The 22,752-nt window shown below is 37.5% G+C and overlaps 1 protein-coding gene across 1 annotated transcript in view; it reads right to left on the bottom strand.

Annotated features, from left to right (window-relative positions):
* Positions 1 to 1,238: 1,238 nt before the first annotated feature.
* Positions 1,239 to 22,752, bottom strand: part of pof1b (POF1B actin binding protein) — a 31,255-nt gene continuing 9,741 nt past the window's right edge. Inside the window, exons 3-13 of the mRNA XM_054626313.1 lie at positions 11,409 to 11,677; positions 10,397 to 10,430; positions 10,067 to 10,147; positions 8,991 to 9,083; positions 7,014 to 7,127; positions 5,506 to 5,658; positions 4,783 to 4,917; positions 3,771 to 3,914; positions 2,642 to 2,715; positions 1,758 to 1,872; positions 1,239 to 1,296 (exon numbers count right to left, since the gene is read on the bottom strand). Of these exons, the coding sequence (XP_054482288.1) occupies positions 1,291 to 1,296; positions 1,758 to 1,872; positions 2,642 to 2,715; positions 3,771 to 3,914; positions 4,783 to 4,917; positions 5,506 to 5,658; positions 7,014 to 7,127; positions 8,991 to 9,083; positions 10,067 to 10,147; positions 10,397 to 10,430; positions 11,409 to 11,677 (1,218 nt within the window). The 3' untranslated portion in view covers positions 1,239 to 1,290. The remainder of the gene's footprint in view (positions 1,297 to 1,757; positions 1,873 to 2,641; positions 2,716 to 3,770; positions 3,915 to 4,782; positions 4,918 to 5,505; positions 5,659 to 7,013; positions 7,128 to 8,990; positions 9,084 to 10,066; positions 10,148 to 10,396; positions 10,431 to 11,408; positions 11,678 to 22,752) is intronic.

The following is a 22,752-nucleotide window of genomic DNA, read 5'->3' as shown; positions in this document are numbered from 1 at the left end:
ACTCAAAACCTGCTTAGAACCAGTAGTTTGGCAGTTTTTTTTGATCCAAGTATTTTGGGGGTTCCCCTCTTTTGATTTGAGATAAGACAACATCCGTGTAGATGTGTCACGGTAATTTATAAGTAGGGATGGGACAAATAATCGATACAGTAATATATCACAAAACAACCTCCGTGATACTGAGAAAAAGCTTTCTTTTAATTCACGATGTTTAACTCTTAACTGTCACATCGTTTGTCCATAAATACAATTCAGTGAAATGTCCTCATGCTGCAGGAAACAAATGCAGGAAATCGAGGATGATGTTTCACATGCAGTCTGCTATTTGTCTTCATTTACACTTTTTTAATGTATCACAGATGACTGTCTTGCATTATATCACAGAATCACATGTTCGGTGATTCTATTGCAGGCAATGTATCGTGATTTTCCCAACCCTACTGCAGATCGAGATATTAAAAGTAGAATTTCGACGTGTGCTAGGTTAGCGTAAACTTTTATTTAAAAAAAACATCGTACACATTTTGTTATTTATTATTTCTCACATGATGATTGGTTTGTACTGAAGCCAATCAACAGTCAGTTTGGGACAACATACACTTGGTTATTTGTGATGTTTGTCAAGATGTTTTAACCTCATCTTTTACTTAAAGGGCCAATGTGTAGAATTAGGCGCCATCTAGCGGTGAGGCTGCAGATTGCAACCAACTGAAACTTCTATGTCCTCCAAGCGTGGTGGAGAATATCGATGGACAATAACTTAAACGGTTTTTTTTTTTCTCTTTTACTTAAAAAACTATCTCTGTATGTAGATAAACATCTCATTCTAAGGCTACAAAACAACGATTTGTATTTTCCGACTAAAGAAAACATACACAATAATATTATATTCCATTTCTGCCAATAGTTAATGCTACACACTGGACCTGTAGTCAATCAGAATACAGTTATAAGGTGAGAAAGAAGAAAAGGTGTCCGTTCATTAATCATGTCAACTTAGATTTTTGCATGAAACTGCTAAAATCTCGCCCAGTCCCCAGTTGTCATGATTGCTTCCACCGTAAACCACTGCACAACCAACTGGCTGCAGCACTGATGTGGTTTTTAACTTTCTGTTTCATTTTCATTAAAAGCCCAAATAAAAAACAGTCACCAGCCCAATGTGGTCAAACCAAAGAGATAAATCTAAGGGGGGGTTCTAACTGCCACCAACCCTGGGAGCCCTGAGGATGAGCGGGGGAGCATGCGGGGGTGGGGGGTGGTTGATGTCCGGGTCTTCTTATCGTTCATTCATTCCTGTCAGAGAGAAGCAGTGTGTCTTTAAGGAGTTGTAATGATTTCCTGTTTCGAAAATAAACAAAACACAGTTGTTACGTTTCTTTTTTTAAACACATGTTTTTGTCATTTAAAAAAAAAAGCAAAGAATGAAGACGTCTGGACGTTTCGACAGAACAACAGGAGACCAGTTTCCACCACCTGCCAAAAAAAAGCTATGACGAGACATAAAAGCATGATAAAGAATAAACAATTTTTTTTAAAGAAGTGCAGAGACAACAAAGGTTAGCAACTTATGTACTCACTGCAAGGAAATTGTTGATTATTTTTGATTAATTTTGACACCGACCCGATGTGCAAAGGAATTGTGTGAGAATTGAAATGCAAAAAGACATATTATCATATTTTATACATATTATTAAAAAAATTCTCAACTTTCTCTGTGTTGTATTGTTTAAGTCCTCCGTCTGTGTTTTCTTTACCTGTTTGATCATATGTCCAGACCTCTCGATGACGATGGTCTTGGCTTCTTTTACTGGCGAGGTGGACTGGTAGTCGTCGCCGAGCAGACCAAGGAGCGGGTACTGGTTCCTGTACCTACACACACACACATAATAAAACACACACACAAACACACACACATGTGTTCAGTTATTGTTTGCTTTTAAAGCATGGATGTTTTTTCCTAAAATGTCAATATAAATGCTTCTGAATGGGTAAACTGGTAGCTCCTACTGAACTCTGAACTCTATTACTTGGACATATTTCACATAGAGATATTTTAAGAACATTTATTCTGCGAAACTAGAATAAATATAAAAAGAATGCAAAAAAAATGTCTCCTTGTTGTTAAAAATAGTTTCCAGATGATTAACTGGCGCAGGCTGATGACGACAAAGCTTGCAACGATTTGTAATAAAGTTTTTTTCTATGGACAAAATGGTATAAATCCACACCAATGGGGACATTTGTACCGGTGTATTTTTCTATAACTTGTATATGTTCAATCTTTAACTGGGTACAATGATAATAAAGCTTTTCAACATGTTGGGGCGCATATATTTAAGATTAACTGATTAATGTAAGGCGGTAAAATGTCACTGTGACTCACAAAACTCAAGAATTCACTTGCTAATCAGGAGAATTTAACATTAATATCTGATCTTATTTTCCATCTGTCTGTCCGTTTGTCATTCACATATCTCATGAAGCGTTCATCCGATCTACTTCACACTTGGTAGGGGTTTTGATTGGGGCCCCATGGAGTGCTTTGTCGAATTTGGTGCAATTTGGGAAACATCGTCGTTTCAACTCTAAATAAAGTAGTCCGGTCTGTAGTCTCCGATAGTCTGCTGTGGCGTTGTACCTCTTGGTGATGATGGTTTTGGTGGTTTGGCTGTTGGAGCTTTCGCTCCTCTCCAGCATCAGCTTCCTGATCTCCTGAGGGGCCACAAGAGGTCAGAGGTCAGCACTAAACCAATATATATGAATTGATTTCTTTGTGCGTCTGTCAAATATCAAAAACTGCCAAAAGTGTAAAAGTTTGGCCCGGTCAGATTTGCAGTCTTGTTTATTTATTCTTTCATCAGATTGTCATCGAGCTGTATTCACTTCATCTAGAGAGCCAATCGTCTTCTTTTTTACTACTATGGACCCAAAATAAACTATTTAGGTGTGATTTAATTCCAATAAACGGACAAAAGGGGTTTGCCGAATTAACTACATAAAGATGCAGATTTGGTAAAAGTCAGAATTCTTGTTTTGTTAGTTCTCTCTGCAATAACTTTTAAAAAGCTTGTTTTCTGAATGGAGTTTGGATGGATTGTTGCTAGGCTATGCTAACATTGTAGCAGCTCCATCAACACTCATAATAAAGGTGTAAATACACATAATTTGTTCTGGTCTCTACTAATATGAGGTATTAAATCAAATCCCGTAGCACGAGAAATTTGTGTGAACACTGTGTAATTCTCATCTAGACAGCATACGACATTTGAGAATCAAGAAAAAGTGCTTCTCTTTTTCAGTTTTTGTTTAATTTGCATATTAACTTTGCAGCCAAACCTGCAAACATGCAACTCCCTTTGTTGTGTTTGTGTGAGAAACTATCGAAAAGATCTGGTGTCGAGCCAGCACCCTGAGGTGACAACAGCATTCCAAGAGCTTAAATCAACTGACAGCAAGAGGCTCAGTTTGTTCTGCACCAAAAAACAAAAGAGGGGAGAATGCAGCCCGACCTGAAAGATGAAAACTAATCAATAAAATAACAGAAACGAATCGGCTCACAGTGGAGGGGGTGTGTGTGTGTGTGTGTGTGTGTGTGTGTGTGTGTGTGTGTGTGTGTGTGTGTGTGTGTGTGTGTGTGTGTGTGTGTGTGTGTGTGTGTGTGTGTGTGTGTGTGTGTGTGTTTCCTTCTATGTTAACAGATCACATTAGGATTAATCTGTAACACAAAATGAATGTTTGGCTCATATTTTGGTGTTTGTGTTACAGACCTCCTCCTGTCTGCTGATGGTCGTCTGCCGTTGGTCCAGCATGGCGAGCAGCTCCGAGATTTTCAGCTGGAGACTGTTGTCGGAGGACGTCTTCATGCTGCTGCAGGTGGTGGTGACCTCCGTCTGGATCCTCGTTATCTGGCTCTGGAAGGGAGGACGCACGGAGACAAAGAGTCAGAAGACAGTTTTAGTAAGTGTGAAATGAGACGTTCGTTTGTCTTCCCTGAGGCTTTTTTTAGTCTTTGTATGTTCAGTGAAGTATGTATGTATAATATATATATATATATATATATATATGTGGTACAACTCTTTTACAGCACGCCACACATAATCCACCAATCGGCTCAATCCCAACAAAGAAAATATACAAACTGAGTGAAAAGACCCTGAAGTATCCAAGTGGCAGCCATGATTAGAGTTGGTCCAATTCTCTAAATGCTTTTTTGGACTATTCTCGTATCCTGTGTATAAGAAATGGGCGTAGTCATGGTGACGTTATCCATTGGTTTGTGGACTGATTTTTTTGAAGCCTTAAATTTGGCATTTTTGCCGACGCCATGTTGTTTTTTACCAACCAGTGAACAGGAAGTGACCATATTTGGACTGAGGAGGAGTGACGTAGAGACGCCGTATACGTCTCTGGTGTGGACCTGTCAATCAGTGTGTAGCCCCGCCCTAAAGCATCCCCTGCTTTATGGTCTGTTTGACTCTAAATGGAGCATCATTTACTAAATGAACATCATGCTGTATTGAAGAAGACTTGAAACTAGAGATTGAGACCATAAACTCATGTTTACAATGTTTACTGAGGGAATAAATCAAGAGAGAAGTAGAGTCATTTTCTCATAGACTTCTATACAACCAGAGGAGTCGCCCCCTGGTGGACAGCAGAGAGAATGCAGCTTTAAGACTTCACTTTTCAGAAACGGAGTTTGCATTCTGACTGTTAGCATTCAGCCTAACGTTAGCATGCTGATATGAGCAGCAGGTAAAACGTTTGTTTGATTCTCACCCTCAGCCGCTCAATCTCCTGGTCCTTCTCTTGTCTCATGGTGCTGAGCTGGTCGTTGTACTGACGTGACAGCTCCTCCATCTTCAGGTGCAGGGTGGTGCTGCTGCTGCTTTGGCTGGACGACTGCAGGACAGACTGACAAGGAGGGAAGGGAAGGAGGGAGGGAAGGAGGTAAGGAGGATGGAAGGAATGTCATCATCCATGTTGCAGAGTTTAAATTCTCTGCCTCTGTTTTTTTTTTTACTTTTGATCTCCTCACCAAGTGTCTCAAATGATCTGTGTTTTTCATTGTCAAATTTTATTTAATACAAAATATTATTAATATTATAAATAATAATAATACAATTATTAATACTTTAATACTCTTTCACATTAAGTATTTATATGTTTTTAATTTGAAAAATGTAAAGCATCAGATTCAGATTTTAAATACACATAAATATTAGAACAAATTGAACTTTCTGGCTCGTTTCATTCTCAAATAATGAAACAACTCTATGCAAAGCAGGAAACAAAACACTTTGTAACAAGGAAACATTTAGTTTAGCAAATATATAATAACTTTTTTGTAATGAAAAAAAAGCTTGCAAATGAAAACATATTTTTAATCATGAATGTATATTTTACTCGACAAATTCTAAACACGAATCCTTCAAACTGCTTTGATCAAAGCTTCCTGTAGGGTTACACGGTTTAATTGATCGCTCATCAATAACTGATCACCTTCTGTCGGAGCATGTCGTTCTCCTTCTCCAGCGCTCTCACCCTGCCCTCCATCTCTTTGAGCTTGAAGTCGCGGCTGGAGTCGTTGGTTCTGGCGCCCATGAGCTGGCTCTCCAGGGTACGCTGGGAGTAGCTGGTTTCCTTCAGAGACATCTGCGGAGGGACGACACACACACACACACACACACACACACACACACAGGAAGTCAGAAATACACACACGTAATGTAGTGTAAAACAACGGTCCTGCAATAAATCATGAATGAACCTCATGATCATTTTGGAAGATGTTCTGTTGAGCTGTGTTGAATTGAATTGACATTTGTTAGTCAATAAAAAGAACTGTTGGACTTTTAACCAAAACAGGAAGTGAGAGCAAATTGTACACCATTGACTTCCAGCGTTTTTTAGAACAGATTTGAAGGTTCTTTCACATTCACAGCTCTTATGGTTTGGGGCCAGTGAAACATTTCAGACTCGTATTAATTCCTCTCGTATTTTAAATTCTTCATGAGCATTTTAATTATTTTAAATGCACAGAATTATAGTTTTTTTTGTTTTTTTTACAGTTTTACTCATTTTTTATTAATGGTAATGATCTCTTTTTTATTTCACTAATATATTTTGGTATCTGCTGTCTTTTTTATTTTCTAATCTTATGGTCTATCTGCTTTGGTTTTAATGTGTTATCATTATTATCATATTTTTTGTAAAGCACTTTGAGCTACTTCTTATATATGAAACGTGCTCTAATAAAGCTTATTCCTCTTCTTTTTCTTCTCCTTATTATCATTATTATTTATACTTATAAATGAGGGAAGACTAAATACTAAGAGACATTAGGTATTTCTTTGTTTATAATAAAGATAAATAATACAGCATCACATTCAGATTTCCAACATACATGTAAATTAGAGTATATTATTATATCTGTTTCTCTGTGATGCCAAACAGAATGATCTCCTCTACAGTAACGCATTAGTTAAAGTGTACTTCTTGTTTTTTAATAAATGGGACGTAGTTTTGCCTTCTTGTCTCTTATTAATAAAAACATTGTTCATCACTGAAAACTAGTCAGACGTATTCAGAAGAGAAAACGAAGGTGAATCCTTTAAATTACGACGTTTACAGACCGACTTCCTGTTGTAGCTTTGACCTCCCAGACGTACAGTTAGTGATGCGTACACATTTACTGCTTCAACAATTATTATTTCTAATATTCAGGAGCAATAACACCAAATAAAGCGGCTCAAATAATCTGTGTTCACAGTCTGATTGTCTGGTCATAACTTATAGAAATAATGCACAAAATGATCCTTTAATATGTGTACTTTGTTGTTCTATTAAACACAAGGACTCTCTGTACATACATGTACGTTTTAATAAGATGCAGTGTGTTTAGATGATCACTCTTCAGGTTTGTGTCTTCTATTGGTCTTTTGCAGAACAAGTAAATGCATCTTCATCACTGACTTTACGTAAAAACAAACACCGTTTTGTGAACGTACCTGCAGCTGTCTGTTGTTTTCTCTGACTTCCTCCAGCAGACAGTCGTACTGCTTCGCCTGGTCGGCTTTGAAGCTCAGATCTCTCTCCAGAGTCTCCTTCTCGATCTCCAGACGCTGAGACGACAGAAAGACACAAACATGTTGTTTATTAGTGGATCGACATTTGACTTTTTCTAGTTTAGTTTCTATCAGGCACTTATTATTATTATTATTATTATTATTATTATTATTATTATTATTATTATTATTTATATGTATAATTTATATCATTGGTAATAAATTATTCTTTTTTTGCTTATACGTATCGAACCAATTTATATCATTGGTAATAAATGATTTTTTGGTTTTTTTGCTTTTTTTTTTTGTACCAGTATTATTTCTTGTACACAACATTTGTTACCAATAAAATTCAGTGAATAGCGAAGCTGTCGGTTTCATTACTTTATATAAATGTAATAAATATACAAATGTCAAATACATGGTTATCTGCATGAGAAATAGAGAAAAGAAGAAAGAAAACAAGATCACTATAAGATATATAACACTACTGTTATTGTTTCTTTAAATGAAAAAGACTCTGCATTAACTCTGCTGTTATTATCTGTTGTGACGCCTGTAATTCAAACGCATTGAATTAGTTTGTATTATTGGGACGGGCTCGTAAAATGTGCGAGCTGTGGGGACACGCTGGACTCACGACAAGTTTTATTTATTTATGTAACGAATCACCTGTCGCATGTTGAGGTTTTGTCAGATTAACTAATGTAGCAGAATAGAGGATTTTAATTTGCTTTAAACAACATCACTTCTGTAAAAATGTCCCTTTTCTTGATTCCTTTTCTTAAATAATTAAAAATAAAATAAATAAGTAAATGAATAAGAATAAATTCTGCTGCTGTCTAAGGGGTGCAACTTCTACAAAGAAATAATACACTTAAAGAATAAATAAATAACAAAAAACAATCCATTTTAAGGTGTTTTTACTGGAAGAAGTTTTTAAAAATCTGCCAATTAAAACAAGTAAACTTATTCTTGGTAAAATTTATTTAAATAAAATGTTAAATTTATGCTTTGGAAGATAAAAAGATTATTGTTTAAATTAGCTGGGGAAACTCATTTTCAACTATATAATATAATATAATAAACCAGCAAAGAAAAACATTTGTATTTTTCTGAAGATATTCAAGATGTATTGTCTAGTTCAGTAATTAAGTAAAAAAAAAAAAGAAACAAATGTCCTTGGTAGGATTTATTTTAAATAAAATGTAAAATTAAGGCATTTGAAGATAAAAATAATATTATTGAAATTAGCCGATGGAAAACTCATTTTCAGTTTTTTTCACTAATATTAGGACGTGTTGTGTCATACTAAGTAGGAAATATGAAACCAATACCAACATTAAGTTAAATATCTAAATATATGTAAAAACAGAAATAATTAATAACACTAAACCAAACATATCCTGCAATCAATAAAAGCTGCTTTTTGCCTTTTTAATGCAAGTTGTCTTCATGTGTCGGCACAAATTGGTGGAAATATTTTTAAATTACACATAATAATATCTTATATCAAAATATCTGGTGATAAATAATAAAGAACATTTATAGTACTCAATCACTGTAATGAAATACAGTTGTGAGGTACTTTTAATAAGAATATTGTACTACATGTATATTGACAGTTATAATGATAAATTGCAGATTAAATAAAAATCTTAAATATAAAAGTTAACTGTAAACGCTCCAACATTAAAATCCTGATTACACCTTCAGTAATAATAATCCAATAAAATACCTTGACGTATATATTTTCCTGAAGAAATACTTTTGCATTTTAAACTAAGGACTTGAGTAAATATTATATATAATTTAATATATAATATATATTTTTTAAATCTTATCTTTGTGGTACTTCTTTACTTCTTTACTGACGTGATTTACGGTGACAGATACTATAAATGTATTTTATTTTTTTACCCGCAGGTCCTCAGACATGTGGAGGAGCTCCTCTCTCAGACTGCTGAAGGTGGAGAGCAGCAGACGCATGCTCTTATCTGCAGTGAGACGAGTCTGACGGAGAAACAAACACACAAAGATGAGATATACAAGTATACATAGTATATAATAAGTAATAACACTGAGGAATCATTCACAGACTAAGAGATGGACTCATTCTTTACAGGCAGAAAGAAATACAAAATACGGAGTATTTCATTCACAAAAGGCATACAGAAAAAAAGGCTTTACCACATGTTATTTATCGTATATTATTTATTGTATTACCAGACAACATATTGTGATACATATCGTTATTGAAATAGGAAATTAAATGTATCATTAAATAAGGTTTTAACCATATCATCCAGCCCTAATTAACATATAAATGTAACTCTTCCTCATCCTCCCATTGGTAGACAAACAGTTGAATGTTAAATAACAGAGAGTTGTATTATTTATTTTTTTACCCTATTCACCTGTAGTGTCTTCAACATGTATGTAATTTAACTAAACATATCTTTAAAGGACGTTTTCTCTAAATGAGTTTTTTCTCAGACTCTGATCCATAAATCTCCACTTCAGTAGCTCTTACATACACCAAACTTTACAGCTTCATTCCTCTCTATATTCTGAAGGTTTCATTTATAACCTGATTTATACAACATTTTATTACTAAAAACAGAGTGATACAAAGAGATATCCAACAGTCCCTCAGTTAAAACCTTTGACTCTTATATGTCAACAAAATGAAAGAAGGATTTTGAACCTCGCTTTATCCAATGTTTACATTTATGTTCCTGAAATTTATGAAAATTAGCATATATTTAATAAGATAATGCCTAATTTGCATATATAAACATAGAATTTCAGAAAACTTGTAATACAAACAATAATTGTCTTAATGTCAGTAATCTACTGGGGAAGTTTCATTGTGATATCTATTAGTTGTTTTTTTCACCTGTAGGGTCTCCGTTCTAGAAATGTTAAAGTTACACAAATTTTGTTTTGTGACTTTATATTTTTTAGGATAATTGAAAACTCTGTTTCTCACTCACCTGCAGCAGGTAGCGGATTTGTTGTTTGGTCAGTTCAGTGGCTCCTTTTGGAAGCAAAGCCTCCACCTCCTCTTTCTCCACCTGAACACACACAAAAACAGAAATAAATGAAATATATCACAGCCACTTGGGAAATTTATACTTGTACTTTTGAGAGAGAACATATTCTGGCAGTTAATATCTGATGTTTGGACTGAGGCTTTCTGTATGTTTAACATCGTCCTGTTAAATACAACCTCTTTGTCTTTATGTAATCAGATACATTTGTGTCTTGCTGAACTCTGTTCTGATTAATTTATCAGATGTGTGTGACGCAGGTTTGATTCTCACCTTCCAGTCATTGCTGGTATCCAGCTGGTGTTTCCTGTGACACAAAGAAGAGGAAAGACACACAATTAGGACGGCAGCATGACGATGAGTGTGTGTGTGTGTGTATTCTTGTACAGCTATCTTTGTGAGGACCAGGGAAATTTTGGACCTTCAGGTCTAAAGTGAGGACATTCTGGCCGTCCCTCACTTTAGAACAAACCGTTGAAGGCCTGTCTGATGGTTCTAACAAAGTGATAACCTCTGATGCTGAAAAATGTGCAGAAAGGAAGTGCAGAAAGTGCAGACAGTGCAGTTCCTCAAATGACCACTAGAGGCTGGCTCCAAAAAGCCACCTCTATGTTAAACTGCCCAACTTTATGGTAGAAATAACATGTTGTCAGCCTGGTACATCCTCCTTTTAATGCAGACATCATTTTCAGCAGATTCAGACAGAAACTAGTGATGGCGAGATGAAGCATAAACGCTTTCCAGCCAATTGGATTTTGCAAAAGGTTTCATTTCATCATGGCTTCATGTGCAAAACACAAAACCACCTGATAGCCAAAGAGTGTCAAAACAGGCAGATCTATAACAGATGATCTCAACCACGTAATTTATGGTATAAGGCTGCTGTATTCTGATCAATAAATGTATCATAATAAAACAATGAAATGTGCTTGTGCGACTAGGAAAATGATGTAGAAGGGAGACTTTACTCGTTTTTATTCAGGAATATTAATTTGTAATTGTTAATTTGATTATTCGGCACCAACTGTGACCTCACTACCATAAACTCTGGTCTGTAGGTCCTTTTTGAAACATCGTTACTGTCTTAACTTTTCTGATTGAGGCTGATTAACCAGAAATAACCTTTTTTTTGCGCTCCTGTCACATTTTTAGTCTCTTTGGCCTTGATTCTTACTGCAATATAAAAGTCCTGCACCTCTATGGAAACAGCACCATGACTAGAAATAGAAAGACAATCACATATTTGATTCTGAGCGCCCTGCTGTGGACGGATAAGTTCACTTACCGTCCACGGATCTTGGACACGTGCTCGGAGATGCAGGAGTGGATGTCGCAGTTCTTCCTGTAGACCTCCGCCAGCAGCTCGCCGAAGTAGCGCGTGTCCAACTTGGTCGGCTGGGGAATCTCCCTGTACTCGTTCTTCTCCTCCGTCCTGAAGATCGTCACGATGGGCTTCTGCTGAATGATGTTGATGATCTCCGTCTCCTCCAGCTCCACCGTCTCCTCTTCTTCTTCTTCTTCTTCTTCCTCCTCCTCTTCCTCCTCTTCTACCTCCTGGAGGAACAGTTCAGAGACAGATATTTAACCAATGTTTGCTGTGTCTGAATGAGACGAGTTAGTACTATTTCGTGATATGTTTTGATCAACTAAATGGGACGTAAAAAGACACCAGTGACTTACGTATTAACAGATTCTAAGCATACTGGTTATAACCTACTATTACTGGTTATAATGGTCCACAAAGAAGCCAACACGTCCCCCAATGATGTGAATGTTTTTGCTCACAGATTAACAGATTACAGATGATCATAAGTACTTATAATACAATGTGATGGTTCATCATTGGTATGCTGCTGTGCTGATTGGTCGACTAGTCTACTCAGTCAAGTATAAAATTCTAACTGAGACAAAGCTTGAAAGGAATACTTAACCCTCTAAATGATCATTTGTATATAGTGGATGGTGATGTTTTCGTGAACATGCATGTGTTTGTGAATTAGTGAGCATAATACTGGATAAAATAGACATAAAATTGATCTGTATAGTTTAAAACAGTGTGCTTTTGACATGTGCATATCAAGTTTCAATGTAAATCCTGCATGCTGTATGCAGATATGCGTGTACTGTTTGCTACCACACTTTGATGTTTATTTAAACAATAGTTAACTATAGCTAACTTTGCTACTTTGTGTCTGTTACCTGTTCCGTGTTGGTGAAAGTAAACCCTGTCGCTAAGCAACCATGACATCACTTTACTCCTAACGAGGCGGAGTGATACTGAAAGTGCAAAATAAACTAAGGCGTAACAGCAGTGGTATGTGGGTAATATATCACGGCTTTGAACCAATCAGAGTGCTTGATTTAAGATACGGGTTTTATAAAAGGTCACCTATTACAATATTAACGCTTTGCACTATTTGTTTAGAGAAACACCTGACTGGTTTAGAGATATGTTGTTGGCCATTGTTGCTCTTTATGTATATATATATATATATATATATATATATATATATATATATATATATATATATATATATATATATATATACATACACACCTATTTACCCCATAATTTGATGTACATACATGTGTATATTTATTTGTGTGTAACATTCAAAGCAACTTTAAACTGGAGTCAAACTCCTTTTTACGCATACCTGGCCAATTATGTGTCAATTAAAAGGATTTCAAAATCATTTTTCGGTTGAACAGCCTCCACTCCTCTGGACAGATCACATGTTGGAACTTGGCTGCAGGGATTCACTCCAAATATTTCATAAGAGTTCAACAGGTTCAGCCACTAAAGCTTAGCTTTTACTCACCGTAGTAAATGACTTAATAACGGCCAGGGCGTAGTCACGGCGCTTCAGAATCATGTGAACGTCACAAATAGTTCACTGATAAAAGCACTAATTCTAGGGATTATACAAAGAAGGCCAACTAGTTTTAAAACAGGAGGTTCTAAAAATCCTCATTTGAGTAATTCTTTTGCAGCCAAATCAAACAGTTTCTTAATGCATTTAACACTTGACTTCTTTCTTTACAGGGCTTATACAAAGTCAATGAAGTAGGCCATGAATATGAGATATGAGTTTACAGATGATTACAATAAACAAAGCTTAATGAGAGGCCTGGCTCACAGCAGTGTCCACATACTTTTGGCCGTTTAGCGTACGTTGATAACGCTGCAGCCACACACGACCTCAAACACACCCGTCACCTGTTTTTATTTGCATGTGGCAACAGGGTCGAGTCGTGCTGTTGTTGCGTAACCTTTATTTACCCGACGCCACTCTGAGCCGAGCTGTTTGCACGTTGGCTCTGCACACAGCCGTCGGACACGCTGCTTGTTCTCTGCTACACTGTGGGCCTTGTCTTGTCAACTTCTATTTTAGTTCCTGAAAAGCACTTTGTAACTGAATGTAACTGAACTCATTGTTAAAAAGCAATTCACAAATAACGTGTTGTCAATTACACCCACCACTTTCTTTGAGAGTGTGAAAAAGACAAGTGGGTTGTTTAGTTTTTTTCACAGGCTTGTGTTTGTTTCAACTCTCACTTAATCCAAGGGTGCAGCTGTTTTCCTTGCAAGTTCTGCAAACGCTGCAGGTGTGCACGGGGCCCTCGTTCCTACCTGTCCTTCCAGATGCAAAACATCATTATGCATAAAAAGTGTACATTTATAACAGCTGTAATAACAACCTCAGACTCGACCTCCATGGCAGAGTTCAGCCTCCTAGAGATAAAGTAGCTGTTAAAGGGTGTGCTTCTGACTGCAATGATGCATCGTGTCTACGAGAAACAATTTCAAGAGTTACGAAAGAGGGCGTGGTTTATGTATAGGGGGCGGAGCTAATCCATACACAAAAATGAAACAGGAGTGCAATGACGCCTCCTGCAAGAGTCTAAGCCTCACAAGTCAATGAGTTTGGCCATGCCGTAGAAGTCATGCACCTTTTTTTTTACGAGCCACTTTGAACATGAACACAAACACACACCTTCACACACCTTCACACACCTTCACACACACACACATACTTTTTCTCAATGCCAAATTTCAGCCTCCGAAGGCGAAAACCGCGGTCGCCAATGGGCATGGACGTGTTTGTGGGCCGACCGACCGACAGAGTCTCTGGCTACAGATCATAAAAGCTGACTAATGAGTTCATGATTGGACACATTTTAATATTTCTGTCAAATCTGCTCATCAGAGAAAAAAGCAGGTGCATGAAGGTGCAGGTGCTTCTGTATCCCAGCATGCATCTGCCTTAACAAAGTGAGAGAAATGGAGGGATTTCTCACATTTATGTTTCACCTCTGCAGAAAACAAACACTGAACATTTGGTCTGATGTCATTTCTTAAATATCTGGACTGAGGGTGTGAAAAGCCATCCAGCCAGATTCCACAAGAGCCCGACGGAAGATTAAGATCCAGGTGTTTCCCAGCAGGTGAAGTTTACACCACTGTGACATTGGAGAGCCACCAGAACCTGCATGGAGCCTGCAGCAATCTCATGTTCAGTTTGTGTTGTTGGCTGTATTTGATAGGATCATATCTTTTTACAACCTTTTGTTAGCCCACATCAGAAAGCAGAGTATTCACACAACTCTTAACATATGTTTACTTAAAGGAAAAAGAAACACTCCAGATAAAGGAGGTCGCCGTCTCTGTTGTTTCAAAGTGCTGCCCTTCCTGTAGACTCCACCCACGCAGCAGAAACACAATAATGTAACCAGGAAACTCTGATACGGCTTCTGAGTTTCAGTATTGTTCATTTAAAAAAAAGAGAATCAAGAAATTCTCCAGCAGGGAAATACAACACAAGCAGTGAGGTGGAAAGACTGAACCAGGAACTGGCTCTAACAGACTCTGATTCCTCAGAGAACCTGTTGTGTTGTTCAGGTCAAACCGCAGGGCAATTAAATGGAACAAATCGTTTTTCTATCGGACTTTGTGCCCTTAAGGAAAAGATTGTCAACAATCACACCTGATTCAATGCAGGGCAAACTTTACTGAGCATGCTCTTGTTTGGACCCAAATCCAGCTGGAATGAATCTGCAGACGCTCTGGTTCCAGTGAGACCAACATTATCTATGAATGTCACTTTATGAGACAAAAGGCCAAAATGTGGCCTGCAACAGACGGGAGGTACGGCTAGTGTTGTAAATTACAGAAGCAGCTGTTGATCGGTTGCGGCCTCCGACTATCTGTTAAGATGAGCGAGGAGTCAGTAGTCAATGACGGCATAAAACAGTCAAGAGCATACAGTCAGAAATGAGAACAGAAATGTATCAGGTAGATGAGTCCAGCAGCGTGGGAGGTTAGCTGTGGACAGACAGACAGATGCACACAAGCACATGGCCGAAAGCATGATCTCCCCAAAGGCTGATGCCTGGTGGAGCTTGATGCAGACTTTCCTTCTCATAAAGTGCAAAATCTTGACCGTGATTATGTGACAATGTATGTATTTCATATAAATCACACACCTGAGGAGTTATTCTGATCACAGTGTTTGAATAAGGGATTGGCACTAAAGTGAAGCGACAAATAACGAGAGGTTGTAAAGTCAAACCCCGTCTGACGATGTGAAACAAAGAGTTATGATGTTTTATGATCCTGCAGAGCTCAGAGGTCACAGACGGAGGTCACAGACGGAGGTCACAGACGTCTGTTACTACTGTGATTCTGCTGTTTGACATTAAATGCAAAACAACAGGAGAGAGAAGTGTTGGAGAGTGAGGCGTGTACAAATGTGAAGCAGGAATGTGGTAATTATTTAAATGTGCTTTCTTTCCCATTTTGTATCCTCCACGTCCCTGTGGAAGGAATGTGCTGTTGCTTCCTCACCAGTCAGCTCGGTGTTCAAGTAACAAAAGGAACAAACAACTTGGAAACACTAACTGGAAGAGTGTTCTGTTTACTTAACCAACACAACGACACAGTGTTTCACAGAATGAAATCAAACCACAGCCTTCATATACACATTGTAAGAACAACCAGGAGGAATGTGCTTTAAAACCTTTTTCCTCTTTATGATGTCACTTGTGTGAGAGTTTAAATTTAGCCCGATGGTGATACAAGGAGAAACCTCAGGAGGATTCATCTTCTGAGACTCTGACAATCAACCCAATATTCCTGGCAATCTGGCAGGTTACATTTACACCTTTTTTCCACAAAAGTAAGTGTGTTAATATGTTTTTTTAACCTGCTAAAAATAGGCGACAGACTCCATCTCATGTAAGTAGAGGAGTTATACCTCTCTGTTTCTTATTTATTTTGTAGTGTCACGTTTGAGGTCACGAACGCAGCGAAAATTACAGCGTTTAGTAAAAAGATCAAATGTTACAGTCGTACTGTCTTTTTTTCTTTGTGTAACTAATTCTGTCTCTCTTTCAACCTCAGTGTCGACTAATTTGGAACAATGTTCGAGTGCTGCTTCTATGGAGACGGACTAAACTTTGTAGCCGAGATGTTTGTGTTTTTGTTTTATGCCCAGTATGAAGATATCTTTCTCTGCATTAAAGTAGACGACACCCTGCAGCATTTAAGGTAAAACCAAGACTTATGCTCTATATTTTATTAGACAAACATGTTTACAAACCCGAATAAAATGTCTTTAAGGACACATCTTCACAGTCTGACACTGTTTCTGTTGGAGCTGTTTTTCATTTTCAGGGATCAGAAAAATGTCTCAGTTGGACTCTGACAGAGTTTAATAAGCAGCTGACCTGCAGACGCTACATTCCTGAGATCCACTGCAGACCTGAGCTCATACTGCGGTGCAGAATGTGTGGGAGGTAACAGCGACCTTATGATGATAGGGTAATGTGTGTGTGTGTGTGTGTGTGTGTGTGTGTGTGTGTGTGTGTGTGTGTGTGTGTGTGTGTGTGTGTGTGTGTGTGTGTGTGTGTGTGTGTGTGTGTGGGTGTGTGTTAGTGTGTGAAAGACTGACCTAGAAAACACTGAGTGCTGCTCCGGGTCAAAGGATGAACTCTGGAACCATTACCATCTTATCAACTCATTTACGTCTAAATAGATTCCTAAATCTACTTTTTTTTACAACAAGGGTTCAACGACCTTTCAACGACTTTCCAGGCCCAAATTCCTCAAATTCAAAGATCCCAACTCGACATAGTTTGAGTCTCAGATTAAGCATAATTACTGTTTTGCCCCAACTTTTATTGATTGCTAAAGGTTAGCTTTGATACTTTTCTAATTTGGACTGTTTGTGGTCGGACAAAACAAACTATTTTAGGAGGTACCTTCTGGTTCTGTAATGTCCAATTTTTCTTATTCTTAAGCCTTAAAAATGTGTTGACCCTTTCAAAAAAAGAACCAATAGATTACTTCATAATAAAGACAATCACTGGTTGCAGCCTTAAATAAGTCATTCTGCAGTATCGGTTTGTTTAAAAGGTGTTTTTGGCTTTTTTCCCTCCATACATAAGTCTACTGCATCATACATCCTGTAGTCGTGATGGAACATCAGGTGTTGTTTCAGGTAAATTTGTCCTAAAAAGCAGATTTTCTCTGTTTCACATGTAAACAAGAATCACTCAAACTGTCCTCAGGGTCAGAAGCTCACTGATCCGGTTTCACCTCTTCAGGCTGTGAAAAGCAGCAGAAACCCAATATTCTGTGTGTGTGTGTGTGTGTGTGTGTGTGTGTGTGTGTGTGTGTGTGTGTGTGTGTGTGTGTGTGTGTGTGTGTGTGTGTGTGTGTGTGTTTGTGTGTAAGCCAGGCTCTCAGGACAGAACAGTCATTTCACCACAGAGACTCTTTGTTGTGTGTCATTCAGTCGGGAATGCTGCTGAATCTGAAACTCTTTTCAAACTGTTTTTTCAGGATTTTCCAAAATGATGTTTTGCTTTTTTCCTGATTCTTTTTCTGCAACCAGTTGTATTCCTTCTTATGTACAGATACAGAGATTAATTTAAAAGAATACAAGATGTTTTCTACTGAAAACGGTTTTAAGAAGTATTCTAACTCCACTGGCAGATCTCACCCCTCGTTTGTAGAACATAAAGAATTCAGGACTTGATGTCAGACAGAAATGACTTCATAAGATTGAGACTTCTAAAGAACAAGTTAACAAATTAACAAATTAAGAAACACTGCCACAACCAACACACTACTTCTAAAAGGCTAACAATCATTTGACTGTAAATGGAGCATCATTTACGAAATGAACATCATGCTGCTCCAAAATGTCATCACTTCATTAGTTTAGTCTATTAGACATTTGTGTGAAATTCTTATTCTCCAAAAGGGCACTTGGAGAGCACAGACCTCCATCAAGACCTTTTCCATAAGGGAAAAATAGTGCATGAGCATGGACCTGTGCAGACATTAGATGTGTTCTTCGTTGGCCCATGATGCACCGTTCCACCAAGTTTCATGAAAGTCCGGCCGGTAGTTTAAGTGTAATCCATCAAACCAAACAGAAAACATGAGCTTCTTTTGCGGAGGACATAATAAGGAGATGCAATGACGTGACTACTTTAGAATCAGCAGATTCCTCGGATTGACAAACAGCTTCTGCGTTGGAGAAAACAGTGAAGTCAGACCGAATAATGAAGTGAAATCTCAATAACAACAACCAAAACCAGAAATGCTGATCTGCCAATTGAGAACAAGATTATGGAAAAGATATCCTCATTTTACCAAGGAAACCACGTGGGCAGATAAAAGGCTGTAACTCAGTAACAGAACCAGCCTGACAGGTCGGAGCAGACGGCACACAAGTGTGATAAAATGATAAAAACATTTCCGATTAATTTCGGCTGCAACAATCAGTGTGGAGACAAGATTCTACATGACAAGCTTCAGTAACTGTTTTTTAAAATCACCTGGCTGTCTTTGAGGTCCTCAATCATTCTAACTTACAGTCATTTTATGTATTCTCTTTATATAACCTTTATTTAGTCGTGATAATCAGAATTTCCCTTTTTAGCCATTTATTTAGGGTTTAAGACAGGTGGAGAACTGAACACCAGAATGTTCTGATTCTTCCTCGACTTCATGCAGACTTCATTTTTACAGATTCATCCAGGAACTCTGGTCTTTGGGTCCTTTTGAGACTTCTTTACTGTCTCTACTTTTCTGGTTCAGGATGATTTAGAGCGTTGTGAGATATTAGAGAACACCTGTCCACTAGTTTACCTGCATCAAGGCAGAGCTCAGTGCTTTAAGTGGAAGAGTCTGTGCTGCCTAACGAGAACCAAACGCCTGCAAGATTTATTTTGTTATTTAGTTTATTGGTTTATTTTCATCAAAACCCTCTTTATAAACATTTCCTCATCATTGAAGAGACATTTGATTCTTGTCGAAGAGGAATTTCTGTATTTTTGAAGATGCATTTATTATTATTTATTTATTATCAAAAAGGCATTTTGTTCATTTTTAAAGAGTCAAATGTTTATAATCATAGATTTATTAGTTTATTATGGAAGAGTCATGTGTTTATCATTAAAGAGGCATTTTGTTTATTATCGAAAAATATTTGTTTATCACCAAACAGACATTTATTTATTGTCAAAAAGTAATCTGTTTATCATCGAAAAATAATTTGTTCATCATCAAAGACGTATTTGCTTACTATCGAAAAATCTTTTTTTTATTTTTAATGAGTCATTTGTTTATTATCGATGATAAGTTTGTTCCTCCAGGTCAATAGTTCTGTGTTTTGTGTCAGAGGCATCTGGAACATTTAATACTGGAGATAGTTTTTATGTTTATCTAATTAAAGCTGCAGAGATTTCCTCATCGTAAACATCAGAACCCTGACGTCCTGTTCAGCGTTCTCACATCTCCTCAGAGTGGCGCCTCCTCCTCCTCTCTCCTATAATTAAGTCTGAATGCTTCACATACTATACAGTGGTGATAAACGCCTCTCAGCTGAGCGGTGGAAACAACTATTCTAAATATTGTCTCTCTCACGTAATGTTTTTGTGTAATCTGGGTTTAAAATCCTTTCTCTCCAGCAGCTGGAGAGTAAAGCTCATAAACTAAAAGATGACGGATTCCATCTTCACAGCAGCAAACGTGTCGTCAGTTCACTTGACTTTCTCACATGTTTCAGCACTTTGGATTTGACCTTTTGATCTACTTCAGATGAGTTGTTTACACACCGAGAATAGAAGTCTGGAGAGAAACAAACCAACTGAAACATGCAAAAGCAGTATTTATGTAATAACAAGTGTGTAGATATATGTAAGGCATTTAACTATAACTGCATTAATCCAGAGTCCAGTGAAGATTGAATTAAAGATATAATACAGACTTTAATGTTATTGTTGATCAACTCATTCAAAAGCAATTAATCTGCTGCTCAAAGAGCCTCAATAACATAAATAATGAAGTCAAACATTAATCTAGAGATATGAAACTATCAGTCCATAAATCATAGAGGTGATAGACAGAAAATAAATGAATGAGTTATTAGTCTGTAATTGCATTCAGGGCGTCTCAGATATGAAACTTAAATCTATAACATCTTTTAATTCACTTCTCATGCTTTTTATTAATAAAAAACATTTATTTACAACATGATTTATTCTTTTTAATGTTATCTTCTTCCATATCTTATGTTACTTTGGGTATTCTATTTCCATTTTAACTAGAATTGTTCATGTCATTTCAGTACAGAATCTTTTTTTTATTCCTATTTCAACAATGTAAAGCATTTTGTAAATTTGTAATTTGTAAATTTGTTCAGATCCCATAAATAACCAATCAGCTGATTAACTGACAGTGAAAGTCGTCTGTATTCAGAACCTTATTCCACTTTTAGAATTTTAAATCAGGACTCTGAGCAGCCCAGAGTCCTGCAGCTCATTTTGAAACAGGAAAAGGCCAAAGATGAGAGCGCCCTGCGGTCTAAACATCACTGTATGTAGCAGCATTAAGAAGAACTGTTAACTTTAAACCAAGAAAAAGTGTGCAAGAGTATAAATCTATAAAAGTGTTTGTCTGTAGCAGACGTATGAAGCAGCTGTGTTATTAATAAGTAAAAGTATTCAAACTAAAAGCAGCTCTTTTGAGCGATACTCGTCTTTGCAGTGTGACATCCAGGTGATTAACATGAGAAACTGTTATGGCTCCGATGTGTTCAGACCTGCAGAGCTGTGAGTAACCTGTCTACCAATCAGGGAAGAGGATGACTGACGATGACATAATGACACAGTCCAGTGAGGTTAAACCACCCCCGCCCCTCCGCCCCCGAGTCGACAGTTTTTAAACTTGTCCTCCGACTTCTTCTTCTTCTCTGGTCTGCAGCTCAGTGCAGCATTTGTTGTTTTTCTCCAGCTTGACTGAAGTAGATGTAATTGTTTGAATCAAAGCTGGTGAACCACGCCTTCCACTCTGATCACTGATACTCTTTGTTAATCAATCACGTTGTGTTGGTTTTGGAAGCTTGACAATATTGTGAAACCACAAAAAAACTTCTTTAAACCTGTACATTTTGGATTTCTTTTTTAATCTAATGCATCTCGCCTTTTTAAATGTAGTCAAACAACAACATAGATTATATAATACTGTGCGTATATATATATATATATAACCTCACTGCTTCATAAAGTCACGGCGGAGCTCTTCAATGGTCTCTGTGGTGGCCTCAGGGCATGTTACATAACATGAATTCTTTCTGTTGCCCTTTATGAACACTGTAAAGCTGCTCTTTAGAAAAGCAGTTACACTTTCTCATGAAAGGTAATTTACCGTTTTGTAATTAATCTTTATGACACCTTTTTTAATGAATTTGTTCCTTGTGTAACCTCCTGATTTTGTAAAGGTAGTAAATTTCGCCATCAGATAGGTGTGTGTGTCTTATCAGATAGGCCTAACCCATCAGATAGGTTAGGTCTCTTAGATCTTTACAGTTGATCCAGAATGCTGCAGCACGTGTTCTAACAAAAACTAAGAAAAGAGATTTTATTACATATTACTCCTCAGGCTCCTCTTCTGTGGAACCAGGTTCCAGTTTCAGTCCGGGGGGCAGACACACTCACCACTTTTAAGAGCAGGCTTAAGACCTTCCTTTTTGATAGCGCTTATAGTTAGGGCTGGTTCAGGTTCGCCTTGGTCCAGCCCCTAGATATGCTGCTATATGCCTAGACAGCCGGGGGACTACCTAGGATACGCTGAGCTCCTCTCTCCTCTTCTCTCCCTCCTTCTTTATGTATTAATCTCCTATTTATGCACATTACTGATTTTGCTTCTTCCCCGGAGTTCTTGTGCTTTCTCGCCTCGCAGGTTCCCAGGAATCGGGGTTATATTTGGACTGTCATCGTGCCACCTACTGAGGCCCTGCTGACACCCACTACTACTACCACTATCATTATTAGTCACATTACTATTATTATTGCCTGTACTATTACGCTTATTGACTTGCTTGTACCCTGGAGTCTTTGTGCTTTCTCGCTTCGCAGGCTTCTATAAATCGTGGCTGTACCTGGACTGTGGTCGTGCATCCTGCTACGGCCCTGCTGACACCGACTGCTACCACCATTATTATTATTAGTCACATTACTATTACTATTACCTGTACCATTAAGCATTTTAGCTTTACTTCCACCCTGAAGCCCTTTTTGCTTTCTCGCTCTGCAGGTTTCCATGAATCGTTGTG

The sequence above is a fragment of the Anoplopoma fimbria genome, chromosome 24, assembly GCF_027596085.1.
Source record: "Anoplopoma fimbria isolate UVic2021 breed Golden Eagle Sablefish chromosome 24, Afim_UVic_2022, whole genome shotgun sequence".
Lineage (NCBI taxonomy): Eukaryota > Metazoa > Chordata > Actinopteri > Perciformes > Anoplopomatidae > Anoplopoma > Anoplopoma fimbria.
The sequence above is the reverse complement of the archived record's forward strand: the minus strand, read 5'-3'. Positions and strand labels throughout refer to the sequence as shown.